The following is a 20176-nucleotide window of genomic DNA, read 5'->3' on the forward strand; positions in this document are numbered from 1 at the left end:
GATGTGAGGGAAGGAGTTTATTTTAAGGACAAAGGCAACAATCATTATTTATTTGATAAATTAATAACGCTTTTCATGCATTCAATTAACTCCTTTCCAGATTTTTCTCAGCCCTCTCTCGCTTCGTGCCCCAGCAGGTCAAGACAAACTGTCCAAGTGAGTGCACGCGCTGTTTGACCCTAATGTACTGCAGCGTCAATATGTTAAGTTCATTGTCTTTATGCTTCAGAGCCTCTGCAGTCAGCGCTATTAGCATTGGGGGGGGAACTGTACAACGGGTTGATGAAGGACAGCTTGGCATCTTTCCAGGTCGAAGCCTGCTGTGGACGAATAAACACACAGAGAGACATGCATCAAGTCAGCGACTTCTGCACAGATAGTTAGAGAAAAGCCTCACACGCCTTACCTCCACCTCCCTCCCCCAGGGGTAGACGCTGATCGAAAGCCCACGACCGTCGCTCCTGCTGGGGTCAACTCGGGGACAGCGGCGTGGCCTTTCATGCTGTTGGGATAAGGGGTGAGGGAGGAAAGAAAACAATGTTCACTAAGGTTAAAAAGAGATGAGCTTTAATATGTGAGAGCGCATGAAACGCAGGCGCAATTAAATTCATATTGCCCCGTGAAAAGGTCCTTGATTACCCCTCTAACCTCCTTCAAACGTCTCATCACACATCGGCCTCACTGCCTGGTTAAACAAATGTGAAACCCTTCGATCGCACATATAGCTGTGTCCTCACATGAAAGCAACAACTGAGATACGGGAGAGAATCAAATACAATGTTTCTCTAACATGTGACCCTAGTCTGTCTACAAGCCATTCGGAGATCTTCCCTTTATGACATCACAAAGGGCAGTAGCCCCTCCCCCAGGTGGGTGACACTCCCACAGCTAGGTGTTTGTTCTGCCCTCTGAGTCTGCCTTCTCACCGTAAACAATAGGACATGGAGCCAGAAAGCAGCGAGTACACCCGAGCCCTTCCAGAGAGGGGGCGTGGTCAGACACAGCTCATTTACATATTTAAAGCTACAGACACAGAAACAGCCTGTTTCACACACATGTTGAAGAGGAGCTCTGAGACTTATTGAACCTGAAGAGGAGGAGGAGATGTGACCTTTAAGAAGACACACACACACACACACACACACACACACACACACACACAGAGAGCAATAATTAGCAGGGTTACATCAGTGATCATTTCCATCATGTCGTGAAAGTTTTTGCTTTCAGCATCACTTTCCCCTTTAATGACTGTCACTGCACACTCCAGCAGATAAAATGTGAGTGCACTTGGACATGTGGTCATTTTTAGACTCGCTGTGACCGTATCTGCTCTGGAGCTGGGATCTTTTTCTGTGATGGCAGGAAAAAGAAGCAGAATACACAGCGATAACACACAATGATGGGAACATCGTTTTTCTCCATGTTTAGGTTTTTGTGTTTTAGATTTAATCTGATAGCGAGCCTCAGAACAGAACGCGTACTAATACAAAGGCTGCTCGGGCTCATTGAGATTTGTGGGGGGGTTTTGGCAGCAAAAAAATAACCCTGGAGCTGAATTTGAATTATATGAAACAAAACTCTCCATCTTACCATGTGAATGATGTGATGTAGATGTGACGCAACGAGTCTAAAATCACGATGCCATTCGCTTTCGATTTATTTGGCTAAATAAGACTGTAAACAGACGATGAGTGAAACAGAGTCCTTGGAGCTGCGAACCTGCTCGTCATGTTTTTATTCTCTAAACAAGGGGAGCTGATTGGAGCTTCTCATTGTGCTGTTGATTAAATGCTGCGTCATGTTGGTCGTGATGTTTGCTCACAGTCTGTCTGTTATCTTCTCACCTCTTTTCATTTTCTGTCTCGGTGAAGACAAACTGCTCTAAGTACCTTTGTTTTTCTGTGTCATACTTTTTCTTTCTCTGTGGCAGAAACTGGCGTTGTGCATTATGATCAGGCGCCATTGTTCTGTTGTTGTCTCTGCTCAGCCTTGTATGTGTAAATCTAACACACACATACAGAGACACACAAACACGCAGAGAGAGACACGATCAATAATCCTAAATCAAAAATCTAATCAAGCAGAAAGCCTTCACCGTCACCTCCTGACCTCCTCAGATGTTACATCCACTTATTGAATACATGTGGTGGAAAAATGAGTTTGTATAGCCGAGAAATCTAATGTTGTCCGAGAAGAATTTGCTGACGATTGATTGGATATTTTTCGTGCACTGACCTCTGCTCTGCAGTCATTGGCTAGGTTATCCATCACGCCGTAGTCCATCAGTTTGGGCTTTCTGTGGGGCAAAAAAAAAATATAAAAATGCAAAGACAACTCTCATCACTTACACAATCCTCGGCTACATGTCGATGTCTTCATAGTGATTTAGAACTCACATTAAATGGCGTTTCTTTGCGTATAAGGCCAGAACGCAGACGGCCACTCCGGCTACGAGCAGCAGCAGCCCGACGCCGATGCCAACATACACAGGTACTAAAGAAGAGGGAGGAAATGTGGATCCTGGCTTAGAGAGCAACCTTTAATTAACTGCAGAGACATTAAGAGGGCATGCGAGGAAGCAGGGAATAAATCGAGGTGAGACACTTTAATAGAGATGAGCAGGGAGGTGCGTTTGTTTATTACCCAGCCATGTGTCCTCTGGTGTGGGCGACGCTGTGGAGTCACCCGGTTTCTCCCTCACATGGCAGCGGTTGCCGGTCCACCCTGGACTACACCTGTGATCAGATTTCATACAGTTTGAACGACGATGTTGGTACAACAGGCTTCATCATAGAACGTCACAATTTATTCTTTTTAAACTGTATTCATCCGATGGTGAATGGTTCAATGGTTTATTGGGAATTCAATGGCACAGAGACGCACTAACACCTGACGCCACAGGGGGAGCAATTCAGGGTTAAGTGTCTTGCCCAAGGACACGTCGGACATGTTGCTCGCAGGAACTGGGGATCGAACCCAGGACCTTCTGCATGTAAAGCAGACATGATAACCACTATGGGACCAGATCAGTAAGTCGTGTTACATAAAGAAGCATCTGCATTTAAACTTTAAGTTTAAGTAGCAAGCTTTAATCTTTTCCTTCTAGTTAAATATTTTAAATATTTCAAAGCATCACTCTTCTTGAGCCTCTGCTAAAGCTAATTCAACCTCCTGCCTCTCTCTCCTCGTGTTTGATTGGATCTGACTTTATTGTCCCACGTGGTCTGGTGTCTCGCATCATGACAAGACACAAACAGCAAATATTCAGAGAGCTCAAACATGCATTGATCTGTGATCGTTCACATCGTGGTTAGCGTTAGCGGCGATGCTGTTTAAAGTCTGTGAGCAGATGATGGAGATGTTGGAGAAGTTTAGTGGACAGACAGGCGCCGCGAGGCGTTACAACACTGTACCACATATCGCATCTCTCTCCCCCCTCAGAGTGTGAATGTTTGACATCCAGCACAGACAACAGACTGATATCAGTTTGGTCCTGAAGTTCATCTTCTTGTTCCAAACACAGCTCCAAGACAACATCTGCTCAGCATCAGCTCGATGTCTGAGTATCATTGATAATAACACTCCCCCCTCTGCAAACCAGGCTGTGTCATTCTCATTCAGAGGGGCTCAGGGTATATATTGTGTGACGGGCTGGCCGTGGCAGTCGGAGGTCCCTGGCCTGGTTCCCCCGGTGCATCCTGCTCAGCAGAGTGGAGGAACGTGCTGCACATACTGAGCCAGAGATGCCCTCCAACGCTGGCCTCTGGAGCAGCTCCAGCAGTGTGCAAGTGAATCCAGTTATGTAATGAGAGGAGGCAGCGGTGGCGGCGTGGCTTTAGGGAATGTTGGAATATGGGTGAATCGAACACAAAGCATACGAGTTGGTGAATGATGGAGACAAACGGGAGTGCGGATGTCTTCCCATGCAGCTGATTCCAGATTCAGTCAAACAATGTTAGTTTTTTTTAGGGTCAGCACAACTTCAAGCAGGCTGCTCCAGGAATAACTCCCTCACAGCAGGAGATATCCCTGTTGAGGGGGGGAGGGGCTTCCTTTGAAAGACGATGACAGTTTGTTGCTTTTATACAAACGTTAAGTTAAGTTGGACAATTTCAGGTTGTCAACAAAAGATGTCAGTAGCAGTTTCATGACATGAACAGATATGGCACCCTTCACGCTCCACAGTCAAACGTCATCCAGCCCCCCCCCCCTCCGACTCACTCACACTGAATCTTTTCTCACATCGTCTTACCCTGCCTGAACGTGGAAAATGCACAAGGTACGGACAGGGAGAATTATTGGGTGAAGTCTAAGTGAAAAAATAAAAACATGTCCGTCTGTGTTCACACATTCAGCTCGATCCGAGTTTTGTTCATGTGAGAAATCAGCACACTCTGGGGGTCCAAGTTCAGGACTTTTTGAGGCTGATGAGATTTTAAAAAAGGGGGTCCATGCCACCCCTGGAAACCCTTTTGGACACGCCCCTGTTTCCAGTTTGAATATTCACATCCTGTTTGTGGAAAAGGCTGACAGAAACAAACTCATCCCTGCATTCTTACTTTTATCATGAAATATCTCACTGCAGTTATTCCACGCTGCTGATGCAGACAACTACATTCATGAGCTTCCTGAAAAGAAAAGAAAAAAAACCTCCAGCTGAGTGATCACAGTGTGTGGCTTCATCTTTGTGCCATCGTGACAGCATCTCTGCAGTTTTTATCTGCTGCATGGGTTCTTGTGGTTAACCCAGCGGGAGCATCAGGAGCGTGGGTCGTGTGTAAATATTGACCAGGAGAAATCCATGAGAGAGCCCCAGGACACATTGTGCTGGTGGATAAATGAAGGCTGAAGCACGCTGGGGAAGCTGTGTGTGTGTGTGTGTGGGGGGGGTGGGGGGGATAAGCAGATTCCCACATGCTTCACGGATCATGTCTTTTCCAGGGGAGAGAAAAAAAAAAACAAGACTGAAGGGATTTCCATGTTTTAAGTCCCTCAAAGGGAGATAAAGGAGGAGAGGAGGAGGCATGATGTTTATCTTTGTTTGTGCAGTCTTAGAGGGTGGGTGTGTGTGTTTGTTAACTCACATGCAAACAGGCCCGTGCTTCCTCAGCAGGCATGAGCCACGATTCAGGCAGAACAGCGCAGGACAATCTGCAAATCACACAAAATAAACCGACGAAAGATTAAACCATCCAAACACTTTATCTCAGCGTCTACGCCTACAATCATCCGTCCCTTTCCTTTCCTCTGACAGAAAACAGATGCACACTGAAGAACTCTGCCCTGACATCAGTACATGAAATCTGTGCATTAGGTTGCCGGGGAAACGCTGCACTATCGAGCATCATCCATTAACGTCTGCAGAGAATGTCTGCGTGTAAGCACTAAGAGCATGTGATGAAAAATACGCGGGCCGCCGCAGGTTGAGTGAAGGTTATCAGGGTGGCCTTTTAAATAATCATCATGTTTGAAACAGCATTATGAAAGCCCGATGTTGGGCTCAGCCATGATGAAGTGATTTTGGCACTAAATGTGAAGTTTGGTCCTTCCTCCTGAGCACGCAGGAAAGCCGGGTGTTTAATGGATCTTGGCAGCTCACAGTAACCTTTGAGGTGAGCTTTGAAGACTGAACAGGCAGACATGACCCGGGAGGCTCTGCTGCAAGTGAGCAGACATGGAGGAGGAAGCGGCAACATTTAAGTCGAATGTGACGAGCGTCTCATGAGAGATACATTCATGAATACACGACCAGGAAATGTATAGTTTTTACTGCACACCTGGCGGGCAAGAAATGGAAATCCAACTGTGCAGAGAAAGAGGTTCACTACATCTCTAAAATGAGTATATCTCAGCCTCAAGGTCGGGGAATCGTAACATGGTTAATGGCAGAAAGCTTAAAGGGGAGATGGTAGGTAAAAAGGTGTTACCATGGCAGCTGGACTCATCCGAGTGAAACGGCAGACAGTCAGCAGAGTGGTCACAACGCTTCTGAAGAGGGATACACCCGAGCGATCCTTCACACACCAGCTCCCCCAGCTCACACTGCAGCAGAGCTGATGGGGGGGAAAACAGAGAACAGGCTGTTTTTAAAGGTTCGTTCACGGAGCTGTTTGAGCGTCTCGTGAGAGAGCAAGGGAACACCGTTCAGAAACAATATTCAGAACAATGTTCAGAACAATGCTACCAGAGTTTCTAAACCACAGACTGTGAATATTACTGGACGAAGCCTGAGAAATGTTGCATGTCTGTTCCTGCAGGGGGCGCTGGAGTCCCCCCCGTGTGTTCCTGCAGGGGGCGCTGGAGTCCCCCCTGTGTGTCCCTGCAGGGGGCGCTGGAGTCCCCCGTGTGTTCCTGCAGGGGGCGCTGGAGTCAACCCCCTGTGTGTCCCTGCAGGGGGCGCTGGAGTCCCCCGTGTGTTCCTGCAGGGGGCGCTGGAGTCCCCCCCGTGTGTTCCTGCAGGGGGAGCTGGAGTCCCCCCTGTGTGTCCCTGCAGGGGGCGCTGGAGTCCCATCGGCGGCGGTCTCAGTGCTGGAAATGCTGTCTCAGGCTAACTTTGAGTCAAGCTAACGACAGGCTGAGAGCTGAGGCGGGTTTTAAGCCTCCTGACAAACCGTTACACGGCGCCCACCTGTCAATCAGCTCAGCTACACGCCTTATTGTGAATAACTCTGATCCTTCATTCAATCAAAACTGATGAGTCATCAAAACATTCCCCCCGTACAGTGTGTGTGGATGGAGACATGAGCTAATCACACCGACGGTTGCTCTTTTCAGTAAACAGGACGACTTACGGCAGCTGTGTTCATCCTCTCCGTCGGGACAGTCCGGCACGCCGTCACAGCGCAGAATGGACGGGAGGCAGACGTCATTCAAACACTGGAAATAGCCAACAGCGCAGCGATCCTGAGGAGGAACGGTACCCGGCTCCAGAGTGGGACAAACCTCTTCATCGGAGCGGTCGGCACAGTCGGGCTCTCCGTCACACCTCCAGCTCTCAGGGATGCACTGAAAGGAGTACAGACAGCGGTACTGGTCCGCAGCGCAGGTCAGAGGCCGGGGAGTTACGGGTCCTGAGTGACATCGAACAAAGAGCATGCACATGATCACACACATGTGAAGGTTTTCCAGGAAAAGTTCCAAATCCAATCATGCAAGAATTCAACTTTGCAAGTCCAAAATGTTCCCCATTTACCCAATTTATCGATAATTTATCAAAGTAGGTCACGCTCATGCTCAAAAACCTCAGCGTTTGCTTTAAGGACACAGAGAGGTACGCTGGGGATCTGTCGGACCTTTCGAGAGGTCTGGAAACTCAGCCATAAAAAGAAAGCTTTAGAGGTGAAAGGAAGCCGGCAGGGTGGAAGCGAGGAAACAGAAAAATATAAATGTAATTGCTTTCAGCCCCCTGTTGCCCTCTATGCAGTCCCCGAGCTCTGTTCCAGTCTCAGCAGTGAATTCATACAGACCTACAGGGCAACAGGCTCCATTAACTCCCTACACTCTCCCCGAGGGCAAGCACAGTTTATATGGAAACGGAGCACAAGAGCGAGGATGTTGGAGGACAGAAAATGTGGAAAAAGAGGGAACTGGAGAAGGTGAAAATTGAGAGAAAAAAAAGAAAAGAAAAAAAAAAAAAGATTGAGAAATGAGCCCAGAGCTTAAAGGGCAGGAAATTAGGAAAATAAAGAAACCAAATGGACGAGAAAGACAGAAAAAAAAAACAGACAAAAAGGAAAAAAATGTGGCTCTACCTTCTTCCATACAGTCTGCAGTGTAGGAGATGTCATCCAAGGCGATGTCTGCCCACACATCACCACCCGCCTCCGCCTGGAAGGTCACTTTGAAAGGTGCTGGGTTGGAAAGTATGACATTAGCGTATGTCCAATGGCTACCATGGTTTCCAGTGGCTACCCACATCAGTAGTCTGGTTCCACTGGGTCCAACAGTGTAGATCTGGTGAGTAGGAAAACATTGCATTATGTGTCCAATAGTTAGCTTATATTAGATAGCTAATGTTTGCATGTTGACTTTACATGGAGCTGAAAGTGCTGCTTAGCTTAGCAGCTTTAGCTCGTCCTCTACATGGGTTGTTAAAGTTCCCCTGCACTGCTCACTCAGAAGACATACTGAGGTGATTAGTTGAAAGAAATGAGAAAGGAAGGGACTCGTCCAGGTTATGGATTTGCATTAGCCCAAGATTAGATTAGAAAACTTTATTAATCCGCGGCGGGGGAACTCATTTGCCACTTGGTCGATTCATACACAACAAACAGTATCGACAGTGCAATCCCTGAACACAACAAGTAAATAAATGAACACCACTGAAGCATTTGAGAAATAAATATAATATAGCCATGAATCAGAGCCACCAATACAAATGTTCATCCCAGTATGTTCACCCTGCGTCTGGAACAAAGGAGCTCCTGAGTCGGCATCACGAGTCGCTCACTGAAGGAGCTGCAAAGAATCACCTTCAAAAATCAGAACCGTTTTCAGTCTGGCCCTCTGCAGTTCAAACTGATACTGTTGTTATGAACATTGACTAAAGTCACGTGCCGACCCAACGCTCGGTACTGTGCTTCATGGGGAGGTAGACGCCTGTAATTGCTCCAAACTCACCTTTTTAAATGAGCTTTTAACTTTTTTCTTTTCTACTGTTTTTGTGTTTTATACGGTCTTTTGCTGTTTTTAACACAAAGAAAATTTATTGTTATTATTATTATTAATATTTGAACCTGAGAGTGGTACTGTATACGAGTGCAGGATGAGTCGTCACATTTTCATCTTGGATATCCCAAACTCTTGAATATGAAAAAGAATACCTTCACTGTGATTTTGTCATGTTTAAGTATAAAAATCATTATTTCAGAGATAAATACATTAAAATATTCATACAGCTTAAAACTGTCCTTGTTCCTGCTCAGCTCATTTGTGAATATCTGAAGCTGCTCTTTTCCTTACACTTGAAATCAAACCAAATTAGTTCATTTTATTTTTACATTTGCTTTTTTTTTTGTTTGTTTATTGCCTTGAAATTAACACACCCAACAAAAGATGCCGAAAAAAGACATAAAAGATGGAAATGATAATGAAGTGTGCGAGGTGTCACGCTTTGATCGATAATTTCCTGGCAGGTGAGGCTTTCATTTCTCCCGCTGGATGTCCGCTGATTGACAGTAAGCAGAGTTAAACGCAGCGACAGGAACAGTAAGAACCAAATTAAGCCTTCAGGTTTGACTGTGACGGATCATCTGACGACCGAATGACAATAAACAACAAATGTTTTTGAGAGCGAGACGCCCACAAAGGAAGACTTTGAATTATTTATGGAAATGTGGCGCTCAGATTTAATCACCTTGAGCGTTCCCATCCTGTCAGAGCCGTGCATGTAGAACCAGAAACGAAGGCGACACAGGCCGATACTGGCCGGGAAGGAAGTCGTGGTTGTGACCTTGGCAACGTCGCCCTCCCTCTGAGTGGCAGATTGAATGTACAGAAACTTCCCCACACCTCCTTTAAAGAAAAAGAGTAGAATGATATTTTTAGCACCTTTATGTAAAAGCACGAGCAGGAGTAACGTTCTTCTTAAGCGTCTGACAGACATCATATTTGGACACAAGTGAGTGGAAATCGCTGCAGCTTGACTCCGGCTCGGCCAGGCTCTGAGATAAGACGATTTATGTGTAAGGCCGGAACAAAGGGAACGTTTTCCACGTGAGTTAGAGGGATGTAAAGCCTCATAATCCTCAAAGCTCCTAAAGTCAACTCTGAAATCTTAAAAAATGGAGTCTGTGCATTGATCAGCCTCGTCCCGTCCTCCTGTGCAGTGGTTGGCTAAGAATAGCGGACCGGGTAAAATTAGTCTAAACACCCTGATCTACGGTAACTGACCCCGTGTAGACAAAAAAGCCTCTGCATGTTTCTAATAAGCTCAAACTAGGATCAAAGTTGGAGATGCTTTTGAAACATGGAGAGAGGTTACAGACCCATGCAGAGCTGGCTAAACACTGAAGCTACAGCTCTCTGTAATGTGTAGAGTTTAGACTGCAGTACCCATTTTAAACACTAGGGGGTCAGAGTTACTGATTGCTCCTTTAACTCTTTACATTGGATTATTTCACACACTGGTCAGTCTCATCTGCGGCAGGGAAAGGCTCGTTTACACTCCTCGACTCCTTGTCATTTATCAGTGGGAGGTAATCTTGTTTTGATGCAGCCGTTTCCCCTGCACACGATAAACAACAAGTCCAATGCTGTTAAGCTCAGTTTGACTCGGGCTGATGTTGATCAGAAAGTGTTATTAACCCCGCCTTCACACGCCTGTCGGAAGCTCCAATTTCCCCGCTGTCAAGTTGTAATTACAACAGCTCTGCGTTGCCTGAGAGCTGAAAACATGGAGGATGTCAGAAGGAAGTTGTTTATTCCTCATTTCAGGATAGTTTTTTTTTTTTTTTTAACCAGGACTAATCATCCAGAAAGAAGACAGAAACAAAACCTTAATGCGAATGTTTGTGTCGGAAAGTAAAGGGGTCAAAGGTCAATATAACTCACAAACCTTTTCCTTCCGAGAGTGGCAAAAACTCAGGAAGTGTTCTCTGTTTGAGAAGCAAAGTGTTTTCTGAATGTCAGGGTTTAGAGAGGGGGGGGGGGGGGGGTCAGGTACTTACCTGGACTGTGGTCCTCTGGAGGTCCAGGTCCTGGGGTGTCTCTCCAACGACCGATCCTCCAATCGAAGTCATCATCCGTGTCCTGAGAGAGCAGGCAGCTGTCTTCCCACTGATCGTCGGCCATGTTGAAATCACAAGCGCCCAATGTGTGGTCTTTGGGAGAGAGAGAGAGAGAGAGAGAGAGAGAGAGAGAGAGAGAGAGAGAGAGAGAGAGAGAGAGAGAGAGAGAGAGAGAGAGAGAGAGAGAGAGAGATCAGAGATACAAAGTTGTTTCTTTAGAGAAAAGTAAAATAGAGTCTCTCCTCACTACACTTCCTCTCGTCTGATCCATCAGCGCAGTCGGCCTTCCTGTCGCACACCAGGTGGGACTCGATGCAGCGCCCGCTGTGACACACAAAGTCTGTGACTGCAGGGCAACTGACTGGCTTCACAGCATCTAAACACACACACACACACACACACACACAGAATCAAATATAGGACCAAACTTGGCCATCACGTTGATCTTTTTTAAGAGTGAGTAACGATCCCTCCTCCAGTCAGATCAAGTGAAACGCTACGACTGTTTCACTCCAGTCTTTTCTGTTCTTTAAAGACACGGAGAAACGGCGGAGAAGAAGGAAGACTAACCGAGGCCTGTCGTGGAAATCAAAGCCTCGTCCCTTTCAGCTCGGCATGAGAGTGAACAGAGAGGAAGGAAACGGAGAACGACAGCACACGTGTAACTTCATCATCTGTGCGTGAGTTTGGCAGGTTAATAACAAATAAGGTCGGTGACTTGTGTTCAAGCTTGATGGAAAATTGGGTGAAAGTTTCATCTCGTTCTGAGCGGACTGCTGGACGTCTCCTCTCCTCGTCTGTAGGTCAGTCGTGTTTCTCTGTGTGTTCGTTCATGTTTGGACGTCGAGAGGGGAAGCCTCCCTCATGGTGTCCGGCCTGATGTGGAACATCTGTTTCAGACGTAAACATCAAACGCCGCCTGTCACTCCTCTCGCTCTCCCTCTCCTTTTTTTTCCTCTTGTCGAGTTCCGGTGGGAGAATCGATTTCATGCGCGCCAACTATCAGCTGAAGAGATCATAAAATCATTTCACGGCACATTTATTGAAGATTGTTGGACGTGGACTTTGATGAAATGAGGACGGAGGGGATCGCGAGAGACTTTAAACATCTTTCAATCCTCATTATGAGCAACAATAAAGTGTTTTTAATTGAATGTTTCCGGCCACTCAGCCAGTCGCTTCCTCTCAATGAGTAACGAGGAAGTAACCTCAGATTTGGAGACGTCCGAGTTGTGCTTCCTCGCCCCGAAGTGTGACCACAGAACAGATGTGACGACTTTTCCAGGTGTTTGAGATTTTAAACAACAAAGAAAAAAAAAAAGAATCTCCTCAGGTTGCTTTGTTTTATCAGAGTAAAACTTGAACACGTTTTCCCCTCTTTTCTCCTCAGCAGCTTTTATCTTAAACACCTGATGGATGAAAACGTTATGAAACATAAATGGTTAAATTTCAAGCTGTTAACACGTGTTTGAGAAGACTTTGACCTTTGCTTAATATCTGAGTGTTTAAGCAGCATCCTCCTTTAAAGGGGGGGGGAGCTGGGGTGGGTAAGAAATGCTGGGTTCAGGCTGGAACGTCACTGATCTGTGGATTTTATCGTAAAAAAAAAGCTTCCCGATTTGGGGGAATCAGGGAAAATCGGGTCCGCCTAAATGAGTTGCTTCTGTTTAATGTATTTTATTTTGGTTTTAATTCCTGCACGGTTGAGATCACCTACTCCGGGAGCAGTCGATGAACTCCAGGTCGTCCAGCGCGGCTCCTCCGCTCACGTCCATCGAGCGAACCCCCTCGAAAATAACCTCAAAGTTCCTCAGATTCCTCAGCGGGATCTCCGCTCGGTTCCACCTGTTCCCCTGATTCCCCGTTTTGTTCCACACCTCCCACAGGTCGTTCTCCGTCTATGGGAGAAAAAAAAGTAGTGTTATAACGCTACACAGAGGCTCACAGCGAAGTGAGTGAGTCAAACACTGAGTGAGTCAAAATGAGCTGAAATTAACTCGAGGACATTAAAGTGTGATGAGCATTAAACTGTGGTGATAAGTTCCCCCGTTTGCAGATCTACCATCCAGGATAGACCCATGCCTTCCCTGAGTTATGCTGATGGGTTTCTCCCATGCCACATGTGGAACATGTTAACACACAGACTGTCTGTCTTTCCCCTGCGTGCACCTCACAGGCACTAAATCACGACTCACACAGCGTCCAAACAACAAATGGGACTTTGAAAAGGGATTTTTACGAGCGAGCATCCCACCGGCGGTTTTTTTAATGTGTCGAGAGCATGAAAGAGACTTTTACAAAGTCCCATCACGTCATATTAAAGACATGCCGAGTTGATTTTTAGATTTATCGGTGATGGTGCAGAAGCTGTTTACTTCTCTGCGTTCTTTATTATAAGTGTAACAATAACGCCGAGGTTTCACACTGTGATAAACACACAGTCACAATGACATGGTTCAAAGAAGTGCAACGCTAAAAAGAAATCAAAGAAGACGGAGCCTGTTAAACACTGAGATATCAGCCTCTCTGCAGCTCAACATGAAAACAGACTGACAGAAAGAATTCACCTGAAGAAGAAGCTCTGAAGGTTAAGACATCAGATCATCTCTTTATTATTATTATTATTTTAAAAGGATTTCGTGAGTGAGATGTGCAGAGAGTAAACATCCTTCTGCAGGTCATCCTCCTCTCTCTCCTCCCAACATGTCTCGTCTGCCTGGTTCAACAACTCCGTGTTTAATGGAGGACTCTGGAGTTAACAGCCATCCTGCAGAAGTTCATGATGTGTAATATTAAGACTGCCTTTACTCCGCAGTTATCCATAACGGCTTCCTCGTCCTTCGGCCTCTTTTAAAGGTGACTGCAGCTCCACGTCTTCACATCATTAATTCAGTCTATCGTCTCCGTGAGAATCAGTGTCAGAACAGTCAAACTTTCTGGACTCTGCAGGTGAACAAAGCTCACACCACTCCCATCTTACTGTACTCCACATGGCATGATCCGGCCCGAGGCTGGACCGCGCTAAAGGAGACCAACTGGAAAGCAGAGGACGAGCAATGTCACACTTTAAAGCCTGTTAAAACGCACCCTTGGGTGAGGCATTCATAGGCTGCACACCGGTGGAGCTCTGGCTTGAAATAATCTCGTTACTGCGAGAGTAGAGCGTCGATTAATAGGCGGCGTTACAGCAGGACTCATCCAGATTTATGTCATGGCGTTAAGACTCAATCTATTAAAGCAGCCTTCATGATCCCGGCACACGTGTATCAGCAGAGGCTTTTATTCCATCCATCTGAAGGCTCATTTCCTGAGCTCTCAGTCAAGGCAAAGAAACCACAAATTCAGGTTTTTCCCAAAGTGTAGACTGGATGTATTTGCATTTGAGCATTTGATTTTTCCCTCCTGGTGACGCCAAGCGAGAAATGAGGAAACTGTAACCGTGATAAAAACGCTTCTATTTATTGGACACTTGAAAGTCCCCCCGTGTTTTCACCAATCCGCCATGTGAAAAACGGTTAAACACTAACAAGGAAATTAGCATACCGTTGCATGGTTAAGCTATCAACATGGAGAAGTTATGAGATTTGTCGTTCCATATTTTCCTCGGTTTCGACATCGTTTGTTTGGCTGACGTGCAGACGTTTGGTTCACCACAATGGAGCCCACAGTGGAAGCCCACAACGCCATTAACAATTTAAAAAATGAGTAAATGGCAGGCTACGCAGCTTCATTTAGAAGTCGTTACTCACAATCATCGTGAAAGTTTGCAGATTTAAAGGGTTTGTAAGAGAGAAAGTCTGCTCCATCTGGGAGGGAGGGAGACAACAATCCTGCCTTTTCTGGCATCTAATCAGAATCAGACGTGTTGTAAATTCACACTGTCCTCGTCTACAAAGCGTTAAATAGATCGAGGAACAGGATCCTGATTGGTCCGTTAAGTCTCTGACACATGATTTTTTTCTCTTATCTTAGCAGCTATAGTCTTTGCGGTGTGTTTTCGTGCAACTTTTTAGGCCGTGAAGAAAGGCGACGTGAGGCGACGTGAGGCGGCCTGCTTGGCGTGTCAGGACCTTCACCTTCCACCCATCTGAGGAGCAGATCAGAAAGTTATAAATGTGTGTAAGCTCCTCGCTCCGACTCTGCGTCCAGCATCATCACCATAACTGCCTTTGTTCTTCAACCTTTAGAGACGGCTCCCACGCACCACAAGGCCTGCCATGCCTGTCTGATTGTGTTGTCACGTTTGTATTTATGTTGTCTCTTTGACAAATCAAAGCTGTATGATGATGCAATAAATCCCAGCACAAAGCAGTGACGTGTGTGTGTGCTAATGTCTTTGACCCTCCGAGGTCAAACATGCACTTAACTTCAGTAGTGTGTCAGAGGAGACCAAAGGGACACGCAGCTGAGCTCACGTATTGATCCTCTCATGCTTTCTCTCACACTCTCATAAAAGCAAAAAGTCAGGCAACACACACACACACACACAATCAGAAAAGATCCGATATAATGACCTCTGATTTCTCCACGCTCTGTCTGTGTGTTCCTCATTTTCATGTCGAGCTCTAACCTTCCTCAAAGGCCAAACTTTACACTTTGCAGCTCTATGAAGATGGAGAACATGCAAAACACGTAACATGTATTCATCACGTGCAGCCTCGCACGCAGACGCACAATCAATCACATAACCAACCAGGATGGGGGAAAAAAAGGACACTTCACGTGATTTGAATTTCTGAAAGTGTCTTCCTTCCTGTCTGCACGACGCTTCATGTGAAATCAATAACACAGTATGGTGGTGGAGAATTTAAAAAAAAAATACAAAAAAAGGATCAATACATGCACTTTGTGCTTTTTTTTAGTATAGCAGCACTGGTGTTCATTTTACTGCTCTGTGTGCCCTTGCATTGCCACCAGTTATAAATAAAGTTGTTTTTTTAATTGAACAGCTACATCCACAGGTGCCCTGAATCAATCCAATGCATATAAGATTAAAACAATATATAGGGCTCCAAATGCAGAGTTCAGACTACATGATTCGTTGGAAGATGAAATGTTTTCTTTGGTATTTTCATTGGATTTTCTGACAGTAGGAAATAAATCAAACATACTGAGCCCTTCTTGAATGCATCGGTCTGTCACACAAACTGATGAAATCACTTGTATAAAAAGAAGCTGTGTTTTATATGTATACTGTGTTTTCTGTATTAAATAAGCCATCTTGGTTGTTTGATCATTTAAGGTTTGGTTCTGTTTTTTTAAATAAGTGACAATAAAAAATATCCATTAAAGCAGTACGAATTGTAATTTATGATATCAATAACAAGTTTCTTCATGTTTTAGGTTTAACAAACTAAACACAGTGATTTTCTGTTCTTATATATTGTGATGACAGGAACTCTGTTACCTCTATGACTTTGCTGCTGCAGCCTGAGTCGGTATCAGTGTCCTTCTTTTGCATTTTATGATATGCAAATTTCCAGAGTAGGGACTCGTCCTCTGCTGCTTTATTTTAAATTTAAATAAAAACTCGCTGACGTGTTCTGCAAAATGCATATGTTTCTGTAGTTCACATAAGGACACTCTGACAATCCCACATTTGCTGTGAGTAAGAAATAATCTGCAGCCTCAGACACAATCAAAACACTCGAAGAAGGAAATCAACTCCACCTTGACCTTGAGTCGTACTCCACAAAGTCAAGTGAAGTGAAGTGAAGTGGAGAGAACGCAGGAGGTAAACCGCAACAGAATTTCAATGGCGGCAAAAGCTGCAGCAGAAGTGTTAATCCCTCCCAAAGTCAAGCATGAATACACAAACTAGATGGCTGAGTGCCTAACAAGCCAGGCGCCTTGAGAAGTGGAAGAGCTGGTGTGTGCCCAGATGGTGGAGAAAGATGCTCAGGGTCCGAGGGTTGACCACAACTCCCATCATTCACCTCCATATCTGATGGCTTCAATGCACTGATTGATTTTACCAGACTCACCAGCCTGGACAGTAGTCCTGATATAATGTGTATAAACAGTCTTCATTTAATCAACTCAGCCATTTAAACAACGCTTGATGGAAAGCACTGGGTCTGATGGGATCGTGTGAGATCAGTTAAAATCATCGTTTCTCATCTTCTTTTTTTTTTTTGGCGTGAGTTCAACCGTATCCAAGTCAAAAACACGGCTCACCTTGATCAGCAGGCGGATCGTTCCCGAGGCCGTGTGGGAAATATAGTACCAGAAAGAAAGCTTGCAGATGGCGCTCGACTCTTTCCAAACAGAGCTTCTAACATGAGCTTTATCTCCTTTTAGTCCCACAGGTGTAGCTTCCAGGTAGATGAAATGACCTGCAGGGAGAAGGAGGAGGGAAAATGGAGGGGGGGGGGGAGTGAAACGAGGAGTTGATAACTATCTCTGTGCGGGGAGCTCTTGCAGCCAGTGACAAATTACAGCGAGGTGAAAGCAGCGTGGTTGGGAAGGGAGGGCTTCGGGTCACAGAGTTATCTCTGACACATCTTCAAATAGCTCAATGCCTTTGGGCACACGGGGGAGGCTCTCTGGAAGACTTCTGGGTGAGTCAGGCTCATAAAGAAACGAGGAACCTTAAAGAACAGCTAAATATCAAACGGATGGGGAGGATGTCTGTCTTTCTGCAAATATGTGACAGTTATTCTCTATCTTACCCACTAAAATATTTAGCAGAGAAAACTCCCATGATTCTCCACTGGCGTCAATGTCATCTTTTGTTATTCAAGTATGGACTGAGAGACCCTGGAGGCAAATGTATCTTTAACACGATCAATAAGTTTAAATAGCTGCATACACTGGTGCAATGTGAAGTATATGAGCTGCATTATGTAACTCTGACCCCCTAGTGTTTAAAATGAGTACTGCAGTCTAAACTCTAGTCATCACAGAGAGCTGTCTGGCTCCGCCCCCTCCTCTCTAGAGTGGATGCTCACACAGGTCACCATGTGGTGGACACTGTAGCTTCAGTGTTTAGCCAGCTCTGCATGTGGTGGACACTGTAGCTTCAGTGTTTAGCCAGCTCTGCATGTGGTGGACACTGTAGCTTCAGTGTTTAGCCAGCTCTGCATGTGGTGGACACTGTAGCTTCAGTGTTTAGCCAGCTCTGCATGTGGTGGACACTGTAGCTTCAGTGTTTAGCCAGCTCTGCATGGGTCTGTAAAGCTTTCTGCGTTCTAACCTCTCTCCATGTTTCAAAAGCATCTCCAACATTGATCCTAGTTTGAGCTTATTAGAAACATGCAGAGGCTTTTTAGCTCGGGTACTGTAACAGCTCTCTTTCCCTCTTTGTTTTTTTTTTTGGATCCCTTTTTATTGTACACTTTGCATAAAGGCATTAAAGCCGTGCATCAATTGCTCCGAGCTCACCTGCTGAACATTCACATTCTGGGAAGGAGCTCATTGATTTTGTCACACAAGTGGGTGAAACATGAATTAAACATCGTGGAGAGCTACTGCAACATTTTGAATGCAAACAGGTGAGCATTTTAAAAGTCAGCTCAGTTTCATTTTCGCTGGTTATACAAAACCACCCACAAGTGTTCATGCACTCGCTCAATTACACGATGGTAATTCAGAGAGGAGGCGAGAAAGGCGCAGAATCTCATTGTCAGGAGAAACTGGACCCAACAAAGTTGAACAACTTTTAAATTAAGGGACTGTTAAAGGAGCATGTGTACTGCAAACAACGTGTGAATACAAACCATTTTCATCTGTCAGTGTGTGGTCGTGTGGCGGCCGCATGCTTCTGACGGATCCTGTTCCCAGCGTCCAATTGAAATTATCGGCCGGGGAGCTCTTCCAGCCACAGCGACCGCTCTCAAAGCTGCAGGAAGTCCCACAATCCTTTTCATCAGTGCCGTCGCCGCAATCGTCAGTGAAGTCACACCTCGTCCCTGGATGGAAATACCGGCCATTCTCACACGGCAGAAGGTCTGAAGGACAGATGCCTAAGAAAAAAAACAGAGAATGGTATTCACAGTACTTGTGTTTGATGTCCGACATTATAATGGTTACGTTTTATCGTACTGAGAGAGACTGAACGTGACGAGGGAAAAAGTAAGTCAACTTCACTGGGGGTACAAATCTACCTACCAGAGCTTCAAAAACATACTTCTTTTTAAATGTTATTTTCTGGACTGCCCCCCATCAAGAAATTAGTATTTTACTGTCCTGTCCATTCATACGTTACATATCAGTTTAATTAAATGATACACAATGTGTTCGATTAATGAACTCTAGAGATGCTGGTGCTTTCTTACTTTCTGACTGTGCCAGGCTATCGTTTTCCTCTGTTTCTTGTCCTAATGCTAAGCTAGGCTAATCTACCGCAGGCTTTAGCGTTAAATTTACAATGCAGACATGTTTGTTTGGTGTTGATCTACTCGTCTCAGTCTTGGCAAGAAAAATATAAAAAGCTCATTATTCCTTTAAGAATCACATAGCAAAGGGCGCCAGATGGCTTAGTGGTTATGTTGCGTGCACTCTTGTACAGAGGCTTTAGTCGCCAAGCATCCACTAAATATTTCATATCCATCCTGAGATGTTTTATGTAATAAACCAAAACATGTAAAAGAATGGGAAAGTGTAATACAATACTGTATTTTATAACTTTTCGTCTAAGATTCACCACCGTAACAAGAGCTCAGTATTATCTCTGAAGTAATGAAGTCAGAGTCTGGTGACCATCTGCATACAGCATCACAGTCTCTTTAAGAGGCTTTAGAAGACAAAAGAGCATGTAGCTATAAGCTCAGTGTATCACAGGGTGCTGGTGCTAAAGTTAGGGGGGGGGGGGGGGGGGGCTGGAATCTGATTCTTTCGTTGCAAGGCATTCCAGCAGAATCAGAGCCTGGCTATGGGGAGTTCTAGAAAGGGAGATGAGGCGTGATGAAGGGGGGGTGGTCTCTGTAAGTAAAGGAGAGAAAGGGGTGTAAGTCCCCCCCACCCCTAATCCTTTGTTCCTCTTCAGATGCACAGGACCAGAAACAAAGCCACAGAGGAAGCCATGAAGCCACGGCTCCCGACTGTGAAGCCAGACCGCCTCACCTCCCGTTACTGTCGGGAGCAAAGTGGAGCAGTAGGTGGATTCACATGGAAGACGTTTTCATGTAACAGGGCATTTCTACTGGAAGTCGCTCACACTCTCTCAATTCATTTGTCTTTATCAATTTTATTACATAGATAACTTTGAAGCTCTTCTGTTGTGTACAGTAGGAAAGGCACACTGCCCCCTCCTGGTAGGATATTTCTTCAGATCATTTACTTTATACTACTTTCAACAGTGCTGATTCTGGAGTCTGTTTGGGCCCGAGGCGAACATTAATGGCATTATGTCTCCGACAGACAGATAATCCCTCTCTTCACTTTTCTGTGTTGACTTCCATTGACAAACTTTGGTCAACACTGGGCATCAGGGTGGGTGCCGTTAT

The 20176-nt window shown here is 45.4% G+C and overlaps 1 protein-coding gene across 1 annotated transcript in view; it reads right to left on the reverse strand.

Moving 5' to 3' along the window:
* The window catches only part of malrd1 (MAM and LDL receptor class A domain containing 1), a 43297-nt gene continuing 23121 nt past the window's right edge, over positions 1–20176 (reverse strand). Inside the window, exons 19-33 of the mRNA XM_079361619.1 lie at positions 18449–18694; positions 16908–17065; positions 12448–12628; positions 10978–11106; positions 10671–10823; positions 9359–9516; positions 7755–7956; positions 6795–7073; positions 5931–6056; positions 5088–5154; positions 2647–2738; positions 2400–2496; positions 2239–2299; positions 407–502; positions 1–320 (exon numbers count right to left, since the gene is read on the reverse strand). Coding sequence (XP_079217745.1) covers positions 219–320; positions 407–502; positions 2239–2299; positions 2400–2496; positions 2647–2738; positions 5088–5154; positions 5931–6056; positions 6795–7073; positions 7755–7956; positions 9359–9516; positions 10671–10823; positions 10978–11106; positions 12448–12628; positions 16908–17065; positions 18449–18694 — 2147 coding nt within the window. The 3' untranslated portion in view covers positions 1–218. The remainder of the gene's footprint in view (positions 321–406; positions 503–2238; positions 2300–2399; positions 2497–2646; positions 2739–5087; positions 5155–5930; positions 6057–6794; positions 7074–7754; positions 7957–9358; positions 9517–10670; positions 10824–10977; positions 11107–12447; positions 12629–16907; positions 17066–18448; positions 18695–20176) is intronic.

Source organism: Symphodus melops (genome assembly GCF_947650265.1).
Source record: "Symphodus melops genome assembly, chromosome: 14".
In the NCBI taxonomy this organism is placed as follows: Eukaryota; Metazoa; Chordata; class Actinopteri; order Labriformes; family Labridae; genus Symphodus; species Symphodus melops.